This window comes from Microplitis mediator, chromosome 7 (assembly GCF_029852145.1).
Source record: "Microplitis mediator isolate UGA2020A chromosome 7, iyMicMedi2.1, whole genome shotgun sequence".
Taxonomy (NCBI): domain Eukaryota; kingdom Metazoa; phylum Arthropoda; class Insecta; order Hymenoptera; family Braconidae; genus Microplitis; species Microplitis mediator.
In genome coordinates this window covers 13618401-13638065 of record NC_079975.1, presented here as the reverse complement: position 1 = coordinate 13638065, position 19665 = coordinate 13618401, and the positions used below count along the sequence as shown (strand labels likewise).

The window sequence follows — 19665 nt, the reverse complement described above, 5'->3', positions numbered from 1 at the left end:
ACTGTGCATTTTACAGTTCAATATGTCCACAAAAACCCTGCAGAGAGCCAGATTAATCCAACCAGCCGTTTTTTTGTTTCACGCCATCAAATTTTTCAAAAAATTAAAGGATCACGTTTTTTGCTCTGAAAAGCTCATAATCTTTAACAAGATGAAAACAAACATTTTTTTGGAGCTTTGTCCACAATTTTATTGCGGACAGTGCTTAAATTTCCAAAAAAGAAAAAAGTTGTTTTTCGAAACAAAAATTTCAAAAAAAAATTTTTTTTTAAAAAAATTTTTTTTTGGAATAACTATAGGAAATTTACAAAACCAACACCCAATAATTTTTAACACGTTTACGTCGCTGCATTCCGTGATTTTACTGATCTCTCAGACATTAAATTCAAAAAAATTGTTTTTTTTTTTTTTTGAAATTTTTGTTTCGAAAAACAACTTTTTTCTTTTTTGGAAATTTAAGCACTGTCCGCAATAAAATTGTGGACAAAGCTCCAAAAAAATGTTTGTTTTCATCTTGTTAAAGATTATGAGCTTTTCAGAGCAAAAAACGTGATCCTTTAATTTTTTGAAAAATTTGATGGCGTGAAACAAAAAAACGGCTGGTTGGATTAATCTGGCTCTCTGCAGGGTTTTTGTGGACATATTGAACTGTAAAATGCACAGTCAACATTATCGATTTCCACAATATTTTCGTTTCAGCGCTTGATTTTCCAAAAAACCACAAAAAGCCCTTTTTTTGTTGCATTTTAAATTGATGTGACGATAGGAAAAAATTTTTTTTTCGAAAAAACAATGGCTAATCGTTGAAGGGAATTTATTCAAGTTTTTAAAACTCACCATTAACTTTCTGTGCGATCATTGGTTTCTGAGATATCGATAATCAAAGACAAAAGGATCCTTTTCCATTTGAAGACCGATATCTCGGCGAGAAGTGGACGTATCAAGGTCCATAAAAAATGAAATTAAAGCTGAATAATGAAGGTATCCGATCCTAATAGTGGTTAAGCAAAAATAATTTTTTCCACGCCCGGAGACCAAAAGAAAAAATTTTTTTAATTTGAAAATTTTTTTGTTGCTGGTTTTTCTAAGATTACTCAAAAACTGCTGACGCAAAAAAATTTTGAAGTTCTAATCCAGAAAGTAGACACTTGGAGCTACAATTTCCTTTTTTTTTATTTCTTGTACGACCATTTCTATCAAAGTTAAAGCCTGTTGAAAATCGCCTAAAAATTTAGAATTTTTTTTTGATCCTTTAATTTTTTCCATTAGTGTATTTGACTAAATGATTTAAAATTTGCTGGAAATCGAAGTTTAGAAGACTTCTTTCAAATACCACAAGAACCATCTAGATTAGTTCATTCATTAAAAAGATATAAAAGGTTTACAGTTACACACACACACACACACACACACACACACACACACACACACACACACACACACACACACACACACACACACACACACACACACACACACACACACACACACACACACACACACACACACACACACACACACACACACACACACACACACACACACACACACACACACACACACGTCGACATTTGCTAAAAACTCCATTTTTGGAAATCGGGATGAACCAATAACGTCCCGAATTTTCCGAAAATCGTCAATTTTCTTAGCAGGAAGTTAAAAAAACAATCAACCTCGTTTTTCTGGATCTCTAAATATAATTTACCAGATAGTCCAAATATCATACCAGCTGTTCGTCTTCTAGTTTTTTTCAATTACTATGTAATGTAATGCAACTCGTTCTTTCGTTTAAATAATATTACCATCGAAAGAATTAAAAAAACACCGTTTTTAACATTTTTCTAGGATATTTTACATATTAACGCTCTGATCTAAGTCAAAACTCATTTAAGTTTTCATTTTGGTCACTTACATTGATTTTTGCCTGAATACATTTATTTTACTGAACATAATCGTGAATAAAAATTTAAAAATCGCTCGTTCATCAGATATTTTTTATTCTTAAATTTTGAAATTAGACCAAATAACTTATTTGAGGAACTTATCCAAGAGTAATTTCGATCTCGAAGAGTTTGAAAATGTATTCACAATACTTTGTCAAGCTCCTTAAACTCGAAAACAGCAGGAAGTTTTGGGGCTGGCCCGCAAGGTCAACCGTTACCCAGATTTTTTTTTTTGATTTTTTCGATAACAATATCTTTTGAAGAAATGATTTGATTTTGATCGTTAAGGCGGCATTTGATGCGTGTTATCGAGTTTTAGAACGGACAAGAACTTAAAAGCGATCGACTCAATCTTTTCGAAAACATTTGAAAAACACCGTTTTTTATCATTTCTTTCTCCAACGACATCTCTCGTAAGAATTACCCGAATTAAAAAGTTCTTGCGGTAATCGACTCTTTTTATTGAGTTCTAACGTTGACTAAATTTTGGAATCGATTGACCAAGTTGTTTTTGAGAAATTTTAATAAAACTTGAAAAAAAAAATTGGGCGACGGTTGGCCCTGCGAGCCAGCCCTAAAACTTCCCGCTGTTTTCAAGCTCCTTGAGTTCGAAAATGTTTTCGAATCCGATCTTTTTTTTAGCTTTCAAGCTGAAACAAGTTACGTTTTCTGTCAAAGTTTGAAAATTTAAGAATCGAAAATAATTAATGAAAACGTTCTTTAAATTTTTATTCATAATTATGTTCAATAAAATAAAAGTATTCAGGTAGAAATCAAAGTAAGTGATCGAAATAAGGATTTGAATGAGTTTTGAGCTCAGATCAAAGCGCTAATAGATAAAAAAATCGGAGAAAATCGTTAAAAACAGCCTTTTATCAAGTTTTTTGCTGATAATATTACTTAAACTAAGGAATCAGCTGCTTTGTATTGTGTCGTCATTGAGAAAAACAAAAAATACAAAGAGTAGGTATGAAATAATAATAAAGAACGAAGTACTAAAAACGGTTTTTTAGTATTTATTTCTTTTGAACCTTTTGTAACTAGTACTGTAATTAATACAATATTCGAATTTGCATGTAAGCGATATCTAGAATACTCTTTTAAAACATTGTATTGGTAAATCATAGCCATGTTTAATTTTCATTAGAGATTATGCTTTAATTTTTTTTAATTACGTAAAAAATCGACTTTAATGTGAAATTAATCAATCAATTTTATGAAATTTCCATAAGAATAATCGTTAAAAACGGGAATTTTTGAATGATTTATTCAATAACATCCTGTGCAATAGGAATCTTTATTCAATTAAACCAGGCAAATTGGGGTGATATTGAATACGGAGTTTTAAGGTTCAAAAAGTTAAATTTGGTTTAGAAAATCTGGGTACCGGTTGGCCCTGCGGGCCAGCCACACAACTTCCCGCTGTTTTCAAGCTCTTTGAGCTCGAAAACATTATTGTGAATGCAGTTTCGAGCTCTTCGAGCTCGATAATACTCTTGAGTGCAATTGTTTTTTGTGAGCTTTTCAAGCTCTAACAAGTTTCATTTTATGTTGAAGTTTGAAAATTTAAGAATCGAAAATAATTAATGAACAATCATTTTAAAATGTTTATTTCCGATTATGTTCAATAAAATGAATGTATTCAGGCAGAAATCAATGTAAGTGATCAAAATGAGGATTTAAGTGACTTGCGAATCGGATCAGAGAGTCAATATATAAATATCCGAGAAAAATGTTGAAAACGCTGTTTTTCCAATTTTTTTGTTGATACTATTATTTAAAATTAAGAACGAGTTGCATTTTAGTCTGTAGAGTTTGAGAAAAACCATTAAGATAAAGAGTGAGTATGATTTAGAACACATTTTAGTATATTATATTATTATTTATCCGGGAAAAATGAAATAAAATATATATTTTTTAAACTTTTCGTCGTCGATGTTTTTTAAACTAATTAACTGAGTTTGATGTTCAACGTGGCAATTGGCGCGTTTTATTGAGTTCTAAAGCTGATAAAATTTTGTGAATGATGGGTTCAGTCGTTTTGAAGATATTTGCGAAAAACCGTTTTTTACTATTTCTTTCGTCAACGATATCTTTCGAACGGGTTATCCGATTGAGACGTTTTTGGCGGCAATCGAAAGCTTTTATCGAGTTCTAAAAATGATTAGATTTTGGAATTGATCGATTCGACAGTTTTTAAAATATCTAAAAAAACGAGAAAAAAAATCTGGACGTTGGTAGGCCCTGCGGGCCAGCCCCAAAACTTCCCGCTGTTTTAGAGCTCAAAAAGCTGGAAAACACTAGTGTGAATACATTTTCGAGCTTCTCGAGCTCGAAAATGCTTTTACGTGCAATTGTTTTTTATGAGCTTTTTTAGCTCTAACAAATTACGTTTTACGTTAAAATTTGAAAATGAATCGATTTGGATGGTTAAGATGGCAATCGAAAGAGCTTGTTAGCCATCAACTTTCCTGAAAATTTCAGATCATTTGATCATGTAGACTCGAAAATATTGGCGAATTAGGAAAAAAGAAATTTTTTTTTTGCGATTTTTAGTGATTTCTCAGAAACGACTTGACGATCGACTTTAAAATCTGATCAGCTCTAAAATTTGATAGAACGCGTCGATTGCCGCCTTAGCCATCTCAATCGGTTAATTTGTTCAAGAGATATCGCGGGAGAAAGAAATGGTAAAAAACGGTTTTTTTCAAAAACATTGGCATACGAAAGTATTTTCGAGCTCAAAGAGCCCGAAAATGTGTGTACAATAATTTTTTCGAGCTCAAGGAGCTCGAAAACAGCGGGAAGTTTTGGGGCTGGCCCGCGGGGTCAACCGATAGACCGATGTTTTTTGTTGATGATATGATTAAAACTAAAGAACGAGTTAGATGAAATTAGATGGTAATCGAAAGAGACTATAAAGACGAAGATATGATTTTAGACATATTTTAGTACATTATACACGTATCCAAAAAATTAAAGGAACAAGAAAATTTTATAAATTTTTTAGTGATTTTTGGAAGGCTGTGTTTTCGTGAAAATGATCGTATCGAAAAAATTAAAAAAGCAAATTGAAGCTTGAAATCTCTAGTTTGAAAAAAAATTTTCCAAAAAACGAGACCAAACAAGAATTTTTTCACATTTTTTTTTTTTTTTACGTTTTATTCGGGCGGTTATTTTTTTTTCGTTTTTCGGAAAAAAAAATTTTTTTCTCCTCTTTACCTTACATTTACTGAATAACTAACGCAAAAATGAAAGAAAATCCAAAAAAAATTAATTTTTCATTTTGGTAATGATTACACAAATTAAGGAATAAAACTTGTTCCTTTAATTGTTTTGTAAAACTTTGAGCAATCGGACCGGACAAACGGTTCACTGGATCAATCCGAAAATTTCCAGGGTTTTTTGGGGTACATTAAGCTGTAAAATTACCTGGCAACATTTTTTTTTTTTATCAATATTTGCAGAATAGCGATGAGTTGACTAAAAATCCAGAAAATGACCATTTTTTGTGGGTTTTTCCAATGGATATCAAGAATGAAAAAAAATTTTTTTTGAAAAAATCGAAAATGGAGCTTGTAGGGAATTTATTCAAGTTTATTAAACTGCCCTTTAAATTACTGTGTGACCATTACTTGCTGAGATATCAATAATCAAAGACAAAAGGATCCTTTTTCATTTAAAGGCTGATATCTCAGCAGCAAATTGTCGTACAAAGAAACAAAAAAAATCAAATCGTAGCTGAATAAATTTCCTAAACGAGCCATGAATTCGTTTTTTTGAAAAAATTTTTCCCGGCCTCGTAGACCTAAGAAACAAAACCAAAAAATTTAGAAAAATTTTGTCTCGACCTTTTTCTTATGATTCCGCAAAAATCGTGGCTCAAAAAACTATTTTGCTGGAAGATCTTCAAACTAGAGATTTAAAGCTTCAATTTGCTTTTTTAACTTTTTCGATACGATCATTTTTCACGAAAACACAGCCTTCCAAAAATCACTAAAAAATTTATAAAATTTTCTTGTTTCTTCAATTTTTTGGATAAGTGTATTATGACATCCGGAAAAAATAACATAAAGTGTTATTTTTTAAACATTTTGACGCCGATATCTTTTGAACTAATCAACCGGTTCTAATGTTAAATGTTGCAATCGACGCGTATTGTTGAATTCTAGAGCTGATCATATTTTGAAATCATTTGGATTAATTATTTCAATGATATTTGCAAAAAACCGTTTTTCACCATTTATTGTTTCGACGATACTTTTTAGACAAATGACCCGATTTTGATGGTTGAGGTGGAAATCGACGCGTTTTAATAAATTTTGAAGCTTATCAGATTTTGGGATTGTTTAGTGCAGTTGGTTCAAAGATATTCGCAAAAAACCGATTTTTATCATTTCTTTCTCCCGCGATAACTCTCGAACGAATTATTCGATTGAGATGGCTAAGGTGGCAATCGACGCGTTTTATTAAGTTTTAGAGCTGATTAGATTTTAAAGTCGATCATATAAGTCGTTTCTGAGAAATCAATAAAAAACTAAAAAAAAAATCGGTCTGTCAGTTGACCCTGCGGGCCAGCCCCAAAACTTCCCGCTGTTTTCGAGCTCAAGAACCTCGAAAACATTATTGTGAATACAATTTCGAGCTCGAAAATACGTTTGTATGCTGTTGTTTTCGAAAAAAAAACGTTTTTCACCATTTTTTCTCCAACGATATCTCTCAAACGAATAAACCGATTGAGACGGTTGAGGTGGCAATCGACGCGTTTTATCAAGTTCTAAAGCTGATTAAATTTTGAATTCGATTTATCGAGTCGTTTTTGAGATATTTCAGAAAAAATAAAAAAATTTTTTTTTTTTAATTCTTTCGACAGCGGTTTGTCTTGAACGAATGAACCGATTTTGATGGTTGAGGTGGCATTCGACGCGGCTTATAAAGCTCTAGAGCCCAGTCCATTTTGAAATCAATCCATCGAGCACATTAAAAGTTATCAAAAAAAAAACATTTTTGAAAAAATTTTATTTTTGAAATATCTCTGAACAAGCCCTACCGATTAAGCTCAATTTTCTTACAGCTTCAAAATATTGACAAGCCGCGTCGAATGACACCTTAAAGTTCAAAATCGGTTTATCCGTTCAAAAGATACAGGTATTTACATCCCTGATTAAAAAAGTGAATTGAAAAGTATTGAAAATGATGAGAAATGAATCCTTTCGAATACTTTCTATACCCCAAGGTATTCATTTTGACATAAAATGAATACTTTTCAATCCCAAAATAATAAAAGAATTTCTGAACTTCCGAGGAATTGAAAAAGATTCAAATGAATTGATATTTTTAATCTTTCTGAATCCTTCTCAATACCTAAATAATCCGACATTTCGGATCAAGTGTGGGATTGAAAAAGATTGAAATGAATTGAAATTTTTGAATCTTTCTGAATCCTTCTCAATACCTAAATAATATCACATTTCGGGTCATGTGTGAAATTGAAAAAGATTGAAATGAATTGAAATTTTTGAATCTTTCCGAATCCTTTTCAATACCTAAATAATCCGATATTTCGATCAAGTGTGGGATTGAAAAAGATTGAAATGAATTGAAATTTTTGAATCTTTCTGAATCCTTCTCAATACCTAAATAGTCCGACATTTCGGATCAAGTGTGGGATTGAAAAAGATTGAAATGAATTGAAATTTTTGAATCTTCCTGAATCCTTCTCAATACCTAAATAATATCACATTTCGGGTCATGTGTGGAATTGAAAAAGATTGAAATGAATTGAAATTTTTGAATCTTTCCGAATCCTTCTAATACCTAAATACCTAAATTGAAATGATGAAAGATTGAATTCTTTTCAATACTTTCGAATTCCACTTTGGAATTGGAAAGTATTCAAACGATCGAAATTTCAATTCTATTCAATACTTTCCAAAACCGCCGAGGGATTGAAAAGAATTGAGATAATTTTCAATACTTTTCAATTCACTTTTTTAATCAGGGATACGTACGTACGTACATACATACATACATACATACATACATACATACATACATACATACATACATACATACATACATACATACATACATACATACACTCGGACATCATCGTGAAATTAGTGAGAATAGCTTCCTAGGACCTCAAAACGTCGACATCTGATGAAAATTCGATTTTCGTAAATCGGACCGAAACCAATAACTTCCTGAATTTTTGAAAATTTACAAATTTCTTAGCGGGAAGTTAAAAAATTTTTTTTTTTCGTAATTCGCCAATATTTTCGAGTCTACTTGATCAAATGATTTGAAATTTTCAGAAAAGTTGATGGCTAACAAGCTCTTTCGATTGCCACCTTAACCATCCAAATCGGTTCATTAGTTAAAAAGTTATAAAGAGTTTACATACATACACACTCTCTTAAAATGAACCAGTGAAATTCCACTGATTCAACCAGTAAAGTTCACTGGTTTAACCAGTGACTAAAAGTTCACTGGTTGAACCAGTGAATTTCACTGGTTGAATCAGTGAACGTCGCGCTCACTGGTTTCAACCAGTGAACTAAAATATGTAAGCGCGCGGGTACAGCAGCATTCTGTACATGAGTATATTATAACGGTGGGCCCTGGCTACTCCGTGTCTAGCAGCCAAGAACCACTGTTAATTAATATTTCCCGAACTTAATTATTGATAAATTTAATTAGCGAATTATGTCAATTATTGCTGGTTCTGTAATCGGGAACTTCATACTCTCGGGGGTGAGTCGGCTCGTCCTGGGCCGGACACGCGGCTGAAAATAAACTTAAGGCTAAAGGACTCTGGTGATAGTTAATAATTACTACTCGAATAAATTTAATCTATGAAATTTATTTAACCAAGATCCCCAAATTATATACAGTTTTCCCCTTTTTCTTAAAGTTCATTTAATTTTATATACATATATACAAGTAATTCAAAAGAATTCGCGGACTCGAAACGCGCGGGAATTAATTGGTAACGAGTGAGAATAATGGGTAAAGATTGGCGGGAATTTTCCGCGTTGAGGAGAGAGAGATTATACAATGTTATAGTTTAATATATATATATATATGTGTGAGCCAAAATCTGGACTTACTGCTGGGATTGGACGACGTTGCATCCTCGTTGCAGCTTCCTGGATGGTCCACGGGTAGATGGAGGGTCCGGGTGAACACAGTCGTTAGCCTCTGGTGAATAATCCAAAAAACCCCAGCACAAACACTTGGTTTGTGCTAATCAGCCACAACCACACAAAATATATACCACTGGAGAAATAAAGTAAAGAAGCGAAAAGCGACTGGTCAATCAGCTCACTCGAGCACAAGTGTCGTCTTAAAATTAATTGTCTCGGGTCAGCACCTCGTGTTGACCCCTCTCCAATTATGCGCAGTGACAAATTTCCGCATCTCCGCTGCGCTAAGACTAGCGCTGAGACTCACCCGTACTCGCAAACGAGAAAACCAAATGAGAGCGAGAGAAAGAGAACAAAGGAAGCGAGAGAGCCTCACTCTCACGTCTTAAAGTCGCTGCTGCACGGTTACACTCCCCGTCGCCAGACTTGAGATTGGGGCTCGGAAGCTGAAAAGGACTAATTAAGAAATTTTGACAATAGATTTAAATGGTAGTGAATAATTTATTAATGAGTTTTTAAATAAATGACAAATTCACTCTTCCGCAACTTGTGCGGGTCCGACAGGGTCAACGACCACTTCCTCGTCTATAATTAATAGATCGGAGTCTTCTGACTGACTGTCTACCTCCTCTTGGTCTCCCGCTAGAGGGTCCTTCTCCAACCCTGGTTCAGGTAAAACCAATTCCCCTGCAGGTCCGACGAAGACAACTTCCGGTGCAGCGGTGATGGGCACATAGGAGGCCAACTCCTCAGCCTCCGCTGAGGTCAACGTCTCGTCCCCCATGAGGTCCCAACGGGTGCGCTTGAGCGCTTGGGTGACCTCGGGCGATGATACGGGGCGCGCCGGTGGTACAAAAGATGGCTGTACAGACCGAGTTGTTGATGGGCGTCCCTCCAACTTCTCCACAGCCCGAGCCAGGGTACAACCCTTCTGCCAGCGTGCCGTATTATCTGGTCGTGCCGCCGGAGCGACCACGGTGTGGCAGGGTACCGGTGGTGATGGTGCCGGGGCAACACGCGGACGGCGTGGTCGTGGTAACGCCACTCCTCGCCGAACAGCCTCCGCTTGGAACGCGTCGTTACGTTCCCGTCGCATCACCGTGCGACAGTGGGTTTCATCCCGAAACCTCCCAGGTTCGCGAGCCATCCGCTCACGAACTCTTCGTTCTCGTTCTTCTCTCTGAAACAAATTAAACAGTTTTCATCAGCCTCTGACTGCGCCTGGGCAATTTTAAATCAGGTACATAATGATTGCCCAAAATTTTCCCAGTGTCTGATTTCAACTCGACAACTAAAGGGCTGATGATTTTATTGACAATGGCTGGCCCCAAGAATTTGTTAGCCAAACTAGACGAATATTTATCAACTTTTTTGCTCAATTTTCTGTTTGGATAATATACCGGATCACCCACTTGTAATTTAGGTGGCTCTTTAAGTCCCTTATCATGATATACAGCTTGTTTTTCACTCTCTATTCTCATTGTGTCTTCTATTTTGTGACGTAACTGATCAAGACGATTAACCCGATCGCGCCATGAATTATCATCTGAATCTAAGTCATCTATTTCTAGTTCGGTTATTTTACCCGACAGCCGTGGTTCTTTACCATGAACCAAATAATATGGCGACATATGTAATGAAGCATGGTAACTACTATTATAGGCGAGCTGAAATTCACCTAAGTGCTCATCCCACGACGTCTGATCTTTCGAAATAAATGCCCGTATCATTGGTTTCAGAGTACGGTTAATTCTCTCAACCGGGTTACTTTGCGGATGCGCGATCGCTGTAGGTACAGATTTTATTCCCGTTTCTTTTAAATAATCTTTAATTTCATGATTAATAAATTCTTTTCCATTATCTGTGATTAAAAATAGTGGATATCCCCAACGTGAGAAAACGCGACGAAAACTTTTCTTGACATTTAATCCAGTCTGCTTACGAAGCCTAAAGACCTCAATAAATCGCGTATATAGGTCTTGTACTATTAACACATATTGATAGCCCGTTTTAGATCGCGGAAATGGGCCAGTCACATCAGCTGCGACTATGGCCCAGGGTTCAATTGGTTGTCGCGTGCGCATTGGCGCTTGAGACGAGGTCTGTTTATATTTGACCTTTTTACACGTCTCACAATTATCTACATACTCGCCGACATCGCGATACATACCAGGCCAATAATAACGTGTACGTATCCGATGGTACATTTTATCGCGACCCAAATGTCCCGCGTCTGGCACATCATGGTTTGCTTTCAAAATATCTGGAATCTCGTTTTCAGTTAAAACCAATTTCCACGCGTCTTGATCATCTATACATTCTTTTAGATAATCGGGTTTATAATATTCTAGTTTATCCTCATTATTTATTCGCCAATCAACAAAATTTTCCGGGTATTTTCTAACGTTTGCTTTCTTTACGTCGTACCACGAGCGAACTTGAATATGTACAAAATCTACACCTTTATTTTTAATTTCATCGAGGACTTCGGACCACTCCACGGGCTCCTGGTCCTCGTATAAGCGCGATAAGGCGTCCGGGCCTTCGTTCTCGGTCCCACGACGGTGTTCAATCGTGATCTGGTGGGCCAAGAGTTCCATTGCCCAACGGGCAAGCCTACCGTTCGGGTTTTTTAGTGTATGGAGCCATTTTAACGAAGCGTGGTCAGTAACTACGACAAATGGAAATCCTTCCAAGTAACATCTTAATTTTCTTACGGCCCATACAACCGCCAAACACTCTTTCTCGGTTGTGGTATAGCGTGTTTCGGCGCCTCGCAACGGTCTACTTAAACATATAATAAGAAACTCTTTCCCAGTATCTGGTTCTTTTTGAACCAAGAACGCGCCTAGACCCGTATCACTCGCATCGGTGTATAGATAATACGGAAGATTTGGCTGAGGTACAGCCAACGGTTTCGCGTTAACAAGAGCTTGTTTAAGATCTTGGAAAGCCTTTTCTTCCTCATCTCCCCACTTCCACTCAGTATTCACGCTACATAATTTATTTAGAGGTCCTTGGACCTTCGCGACGTTTTGTAAATGCCTGTGGTACCAGTTAACTAATCCGCAAAAACTGCGTACCTGTTTTCTAGTCGTCGGACGCGGGAAATTCGCGATAGGTGCTATTTTCTCAGGGTCAGGTCGTAGACCCTCCCTATCTACTATAAAACCAAGAAATTTTACCTCCGACCTCGCGAATTTACATTTACTTGGATTTATTAATAATCCAGCCTCGCGAAATATTTCAAAAACTAGAGTTAAAATAGCTTTATGTTCGCTATAGGTCTCGCTTATTATTACCCAATCGTCCAGGTACGCGAAAACTTTGTCTATCCAAGACCTCGGTAGATTTCTTTCATGTACTCTAGCTACAAAACGTTCACGGAGCTTATCCATCGCTTTTTGAAAAGTTGATGGTGCACCCGCGAGCCCATAAGGCATACGAACCCATTCAAATTGCCCCCTGCCCTCTACGGAGAAGGCAGTGTAAGGAATGGACTCCGGTGCCATTAAAACTTGATGGAACGCCTCCTTGAGGTCCATCGTAGTTATATATTTTGCATCATGTAAAGCACTTAAAATACGTAGCATATTTGGAAGAGGGTGAGCAGGTAAAATAGTATATTTGTTGATTGGTCGATAATCGACGCAGAAACGCCAATCACCGGAGGCTTTGGTCACCATGACCGGAGAACACGACCAGAAACTGTTACTGGGCCTTATATAACCCTTCTCGAGCAGCTCGTCGATTTGTTTATTTAATTCCGCCGATATAACAGGACTACGCCGATATGGACGGATTTGTATGGGTTTTATTCCCGGCTGTAAAGTAATCGTATGCTGCACGAGGTCAGTTAGACCTTGGTTCGGTAACTCCGCGAATTTTGACATTTCCGATTTTAAAAATTCATCGAAATCTTTTTGTTCATTGGAAGTTAGTGATTGACAACGGGTTTTATTATCATTACAATTTATTAATTGAAAAGGATGACTTTCATCAGTGCCTTTAAATTTCCAAGTTTTATTAGCACAATCGATCAATAAGCCAAATTGAAGAGCAAAGTCCATACCCAGGACTACTGAATAGCTCAGGTCCTCGAGGACACTCAGATACTGCTCTCCGGCTATCGTACTGATTTGAATAATGAATGGAGCCCCGCCGATAGTTTTACATTCGGTGTGATTCGCGAGAAGAACTCCCCGACGGTTCGTATCGTCTGATTGTAATTGACCAGAGCTTAGCTCACGTATTTGGTCATAAACTCGCCGATTGATATAGGACCTTTCACTTCCCGTATCAATTATACCGTTTACTTGCACCCCGAATATCCAAATAGACACAGGTATTCGTGCTGTAATTTTAGGTGGCTCTGGACCAGTACCGGAATAAAATTTGGTCCGAGATGCAATACGATTCGCGATACGTGAGGGTAATATTTTATTTTTAAATATATGTGGTAAATACGACGCGCGTGGGGATGAAGGACAAGATGGTGGAGAGTCAGTTAACGCTGGATCTTCAGGTTCAAAACCTGGATCCAATTCTTCCTCCCACGTCTCTTCGGTCTCCTCATCATTTTCGAGTGGCTCCAATCCACATAAATATGGCATCCCAGGAACATTAACGGAACCTGGTTCCTCAGATTCATCAGAACCAATTGACTCAATAAAATCACTAACTTCAAAATTTTCCAAAAGATTTAAGGGGATTTCGTAAAAATTATCTCGATTCAAATTTTCATAAATATCTTCAATTAAATTATTAGAATCTAGTAAATTAACCATGGGCTGTGCTTCTTCCCTTAAGCCTTCCCAACGATTAATTTCGTCAGTATTTAAAACAAATAAATTATCTAAAATAGGGCAATCTTTATTTAAGACAGATAAATTATTAAAAACCGATAAACCGTTTACGTTATCGTATATTTTACAAAATTTCGAGAAAGTGTCTTCCTCGACACACTTATTCTCTATTCTATCACCTTCATCCTCATTCTCGAAGCTAATTAAATCTTCTACCTCCAAATTAGAATTATTTTCGACCGTAACTGGGTCGCGTAGGTCGATTAAATCGACCTCAGTCTCAAATTTATTACTATTAAATATATCGGAGCCAATGAAATTTAAATTTTGATTTTCTAAAATTATATCACCAATTTGTTCACCACTGGTTAGAACAACTTGACCGACAGTACTCTCTATGCTGTCAGGTCTTACAATTAAATTTTTCTCAATTAAATTTTCATTAATAATTTCCTCAAACGAACCGACAGTACGCACCGAGCCGCCGTCTGGTTCTAAATTTAAATTTAATAAATCTGGTAATTCATTTTCTTCAATCGGGTCGACAGTACGCACCAAGCCGCCGTCTGACTCCGGATTTGAGTTTATTAAATTTTCATAATTAAGATTTTCAATCGGGTCGACAGTACGCACCAAGCCGCCGTCTGACTCCTGATTAAAATTTATAAAATTTTCTGAATTAAATTGAACATTCGAATCGACAGTACGCGCAAAGCCGCCGTCTGATTCCGTATTTAATTTATTTTTATTATTTACAGTATTCTTAAATTTATTTGGTTTGTTTAACCAGTTCGTGTGTGAATTATGACTACTAGGACTCCGATTTCCCCATATTATTTGTTCCCTAGATCTTCTGGATTTCGCGCCCTTTCTCCTCGGGGAATAGGAGGGCGAGATTAGTTTTTTGACGACTGAGGGTAACTGGCATCGCCAGCACTGGTCGACTGAACTTCGACGCAATTAGAGGGGTTATTATTACGATTATTATTTAAATTATTATCGCCTTGAGAATGAGAAATTGCCCGATTATTCTCATGAAACTGATTACCGATATCATTACAGTTTTCATTTACTCTAAAATTACCCGGGATAAAATTCGGGTTTGATCTGTTCGCGTTATTAAAATCAGATTGCCCACGATTTTGATTAAAATTATTTCTATTTACATACGAATTATTATTATAATTATTTCTATTTACATTTGAATTATTATAATTATTTCTATTATTATTATTATAATTATTTCTATTATTATTATTATAATTATTTCTATTATTATAGTTTACTTGGGCAGGACCATTCGACCGACGGGAATTAAAATTTTGGTTAAACCCTTTGTTGGGTGAACCACCGTTTGCTTGAAAGCAGTTTTGTTTAATATGCCCTGCTCTAAAACAAAAATTACAGACATCAACTCTAATGTTGTTACACTGGTCAAATGTGTGACCATTTTGTCCACAATTGTGACAGAAATCTTGGTCTAAATTTCGACCAGCAGTAACTTCACTATACGAGCGCGGTGCGACGTTAAAACTACCGTTGTTACTCGCGTTATTTGAATTTCGCGCTCTATTATTTTGAGGACGATAGGATGAAAAACTTTGTTGAGGAGGTTGTACCGTTGCTGCCGACGCGCAAACAATAAATTGACCGTCCTCACCCTCACGAATTTCTTCAATAATCAGTGGTTGTTTCCCGTTCATCATATCAACCAAAATAGAGTTACGCGGTGACGTATGTACTGCTGAGAAACGCGATTTTTCTTTCGTTTTGGAACTCGACTTCTCGGATGACTCTAACGTGCGTTTGTTCTCCTCTAATAATACGGCAGCTTCATGTAATACCGATAACAGGTCATCATAATTATTTACTAGCCTAGAAAATACCAACGTTGATAAGTTTCTAGGTAGATGGTTACGTATACACGTCACCTGTTCAGATTCGGGAGGAGGGTTGCGCATTTCACCGTATTTCTGTTGTACTCGGAAAACAAAGTCGGTTGAAGATTCACCGGCTTCTGGTCTTAACTGACCAATTTCCATTAAGAGTTGCGTATCTGTTTTATGTGAGCCAAATGCTCGTAAAAATTCCCGCTTAAAATGGTCATAATCTATCCAATGCCTACTGTAAGTATCGTACCATTTATTAACTTTACCAACAAAAATGTAGCCGAGGATTTTTATTAAATCCGTAATTAACCAACCCTCGCGAAACGCCATGGCTTCAAATGAAGCCAGAAAACTATTGGCGGATAAATCGCCTTGCGGGTATCGTACAGGCCAAGATCTCACGATTTCTCTTATATCCCGCCATTTACGTAACGAGACCGCCGCGACATCTGGTAACACTAAATTATTCGCTCTGGGTTGCTCGACAAACCCTTGGTATCTCTCACTGCCATTATGATTCAAATATCTGTCATGATAGCCACCGGTTCCTAGATTTTCCCCCAATATATCGAAATTATCAACACCGTTATTCCCGTAATTATTCATCGGGTGATAATTATTTAAATTACTATTATTTCTTACGCCTAGATAATTATTATTGTTGGCATTATTAATTTGAGATTCGATCGGGTAATTATTGTTGTTAATATTATTATCAACATTTATATTATTGTTTAAATTATTGTTTCCGATCGGGTAATTATTTAAATTCGCGTTCGGATCAATGTTTGAATTATTATTTGTATTATTATTTATTTCTGCTAAGTTTCTGTGAACATTAATGGTTCCACTGGTACCAGGTTGTTCGTACGCCGGGAGGGCTGAAGACGTCATAGCCCTAGTATCTTGTGTCAAATGTCCTGTACCACACTCCCCGTCGCCAAAACTGTGAGTTACGGTGCGAACAGTTTGTGTGTTTGGTTGTACAGGCACTTGAACAGTATTCTCCCGCTGCGAATTTAAAGCAAGGGTCAAATTTTGGATGCAACTCATGAGTTGAGTTATCGCGGTTTGAGACACCCCTTGTTCAGCTTGTGCGGAAACTGGAGCGGTACCAGGATAAGAAACGAATCCCGCATTAGGCTGAATCTGTGGTAAATGTACCGGTGGGGGGTTTTCAACAAATACCCCGTCCACAGACGCTTGCAGATTATTATTATTTATTCTTTCGTTTATTTGCGCATTCAAATTAATTGCCGGTGAATTATTTGTTCTGACTAACCCCGATACGGTAGTAGTTGTTATCGGTGGATGTATTGTTGTAACCGGTGTAGTTGTTACTGTACTCGGTGTGGTTGTAACGATAGTTGTGGTCAACGTGGTGACCATTGACGTGGTACTTGGTACCGTCGCTAAATTATTTCCTAAACTACGCCTGACTGGTGGTCTGTTTTGCAGCGGCGTGCCTGCAGTGACAACCAAGCTTGGTATACTGGGTACCGTGGGAGGGGGAACCGACATTGTCGAGTTCGCGGACGAAACGGTAGTACTCGAAGGTGGTGAATGTACTACCCTGGATTGATTACTCTGGTTCGATGAACCAACCCCGTCAAATATTACCTCCCCGCTATCCTGCCTATTCTGTTGTTTAGAATTTTGGCGCGTCAATGGTCGCGTATTACTCATTTTCTAACAACTTAATTTTCAATTACTGGTTTTACTCGATGGCTATTATCAGCTTACGAGCCCAAATAGACTTAAATTTAAACAAATAATGACGAAGCACAATTATTAATATATACACGGATAATCTTTATTTCCGGATTAAAATTTTATTTTATCTAAACCGATGACTAATATTTAATCCCCAAATGACAGCTTTAGTTTTATTTGTTCTCAAGAAAATTTATTATTTTACCGGATTTTACTTCCGGAGAACGTTTATCCGATTACTTGGATAATTATTGTAAATACTAGGATGACAGTATTGTCTTTATTTTAATTATTGATTTTATACTAAATCTAATTATTCTTTTAGAATAAACTTCCTCAAACAAATATCTTAACGACTGTTCTCGACCGGTAATTACTAATTTTAATTTATTATACTAGAATAATTTATTTATGGTGACTCATACGTCAAATAAATTCAAATTACCGGTTATTCGAAAGAATGGTTTACTCTAAACCAGAATAAACCAGATAAGTACTACTTTATTTATTTGAAATTTTATTTTGAAAATTATTTTCAACAAAATTTTTATTTATTCTTCTGATTTTATTTTGGATGACACTGTCACCAAAGAAATTTTATTTTCTTTGTTATTTTACTAAAGAATTTACTTTATTTTATTTTATTTTACTTTATTTTATTTTATTTCATTTTATTTTACTTTATTTTATTTTATTTTCTCTACCGGTGTTTGTTATTGTTTACTGATGACGCGTGCAACCGATGCGTAAGCCGGTGAGTATCGCTTTGTCTAACCGGCGCTACAGGAATTTATCGATTTTTTTTCTCGCGCGCTTTATACTTAAAATTTTATTTCTCCCAGTTATTATTATAATTTTTAATTGAAATTAATTTATAATTAACTCAAAATTTTGGACAACCAATGCAGTTAAAACACAATTTCTGGTTGTATAGAATTTCTCTCTTCAACGGTAATAGGGTGGTAAAAAAAAAAAATTCAAAATTTATTTGTAATTTTTATAATTATGAATTGGTATAATTATAAATTATCTCCTATCACCAGGTCTAAAAAAAAATTTCAGGACGAGGAACACGAGTTGGGCGCCAAATATAACGGTGGGCCCTGGCTACTCCGTGTCTAGCAGCCAAGAACCACTGTTAATTAATATTTCCCGAACTTAATTATTGATAAATTTAATTAGCGAATTATGTCAATTATTGCTGGTTCTGTAATCGGGAACTTCATACTCTCGGGGGTGAGTCGGCTCGTCCTGGGCCGGACACGCGGCTGAAAATAAACTTAAGGCTAAAGGACTCTGGTGATAGTTAATAATTACTACTCGAATAAATTTAATCTATGAAATTTATTTAACCAAGATCCCCAAATTATATACAGTTTTCCCCTTTTTCTTAAAGTTCATTTAATTTTATATACATATATACAAGTAATTCAAAAGAATTCGCGGACTCGAAACGCGCGGGAATTAATTGGTAACGAGTGAGAATAATGGGTAAAGATTGGCGGGAATTTTCCGCGTTGAGGAGAGAGAGATTATACAATGTTATAGTTTAATATATATATATATATGTGTGAGCCAAAATCTGGACTTACTGCTGGGATTGGACGACGTTGCATCCTCGTTGCAGCTTCCTGGATGGTCCACGGGTAGATGGAGGGTCCGGGTGAACACAGTCGTTAGCCTCTGGTGAATAATCCAAAAAACCCCAGCACAAACACTTGGTTTGTGCTAATCAGCCACAACCACACAAAATATATACCACTGGAGAAATAAAGTAAAGAAGCGAAAAGCGACTGGTCAATCAGCTCACTCGAGCACAAGTGTCGTCTTAAAATTAATTGTCTCGGGTCAGCACCTCGTGTTGACCCCTCTCCAATTATGCGCAGTGACAAATTTCCGCATCTCCGCTGCGCTAAGACTAGCGCTGAGACTCACCCGTACTCGCAAACGAGAAAACCAAATGAGAGCGAGAGAAAGAGAACAAAGGAAGCGAGAGAGCCTCACTCTCACGTCTTAAAGTCGCTGCTGCACGGTTACAATATTTAAGTGTTTTATTATGTCAATAAATAAGTAATATATATTGATTATCTTCATGTAATATTTTAACTAACTTTTATATAACAATAATAATTATATGCCACAATTTTTACAGTTTAAAAATAAATAA

General features: G+C 36.2%; 2 protein-coding genes across 3 annotated transcripts in view; one reads left to right on the top strand and one right to left on the bottom strand.

Annotated features, from left to right (window-relative positions):
* LOC130670926 (potassium voltage-gated channel protein Shaker) overlaps window positions 1–19665 on the top strand; it is a 108064-nt gene that overhangs the window by 77109 nt on the left and 11290 nt on the right. The gene's annotated exons all lie outside the window — the stretch shown is intronic.
* LOC130670927 (uncharacterized) lies at window positions 9492–19483 on the bottom strand. The gene is made up of 2 exons (XM_057474561.1): window positions 19091–19483; window positions 9492–10271 (listed from the first exon to the last, which is right to left on the bottom strand). Exons 1-2 carry the CDS (start codon window positions 19112–19114, stop codon window positions 9624–9626), a joined length of 672 nt encoding a protein of 223 aa, XP_057330544.1. The 5' UTR covers window positions 19115–19483; the 3' UTR covers window positions 9492–9623.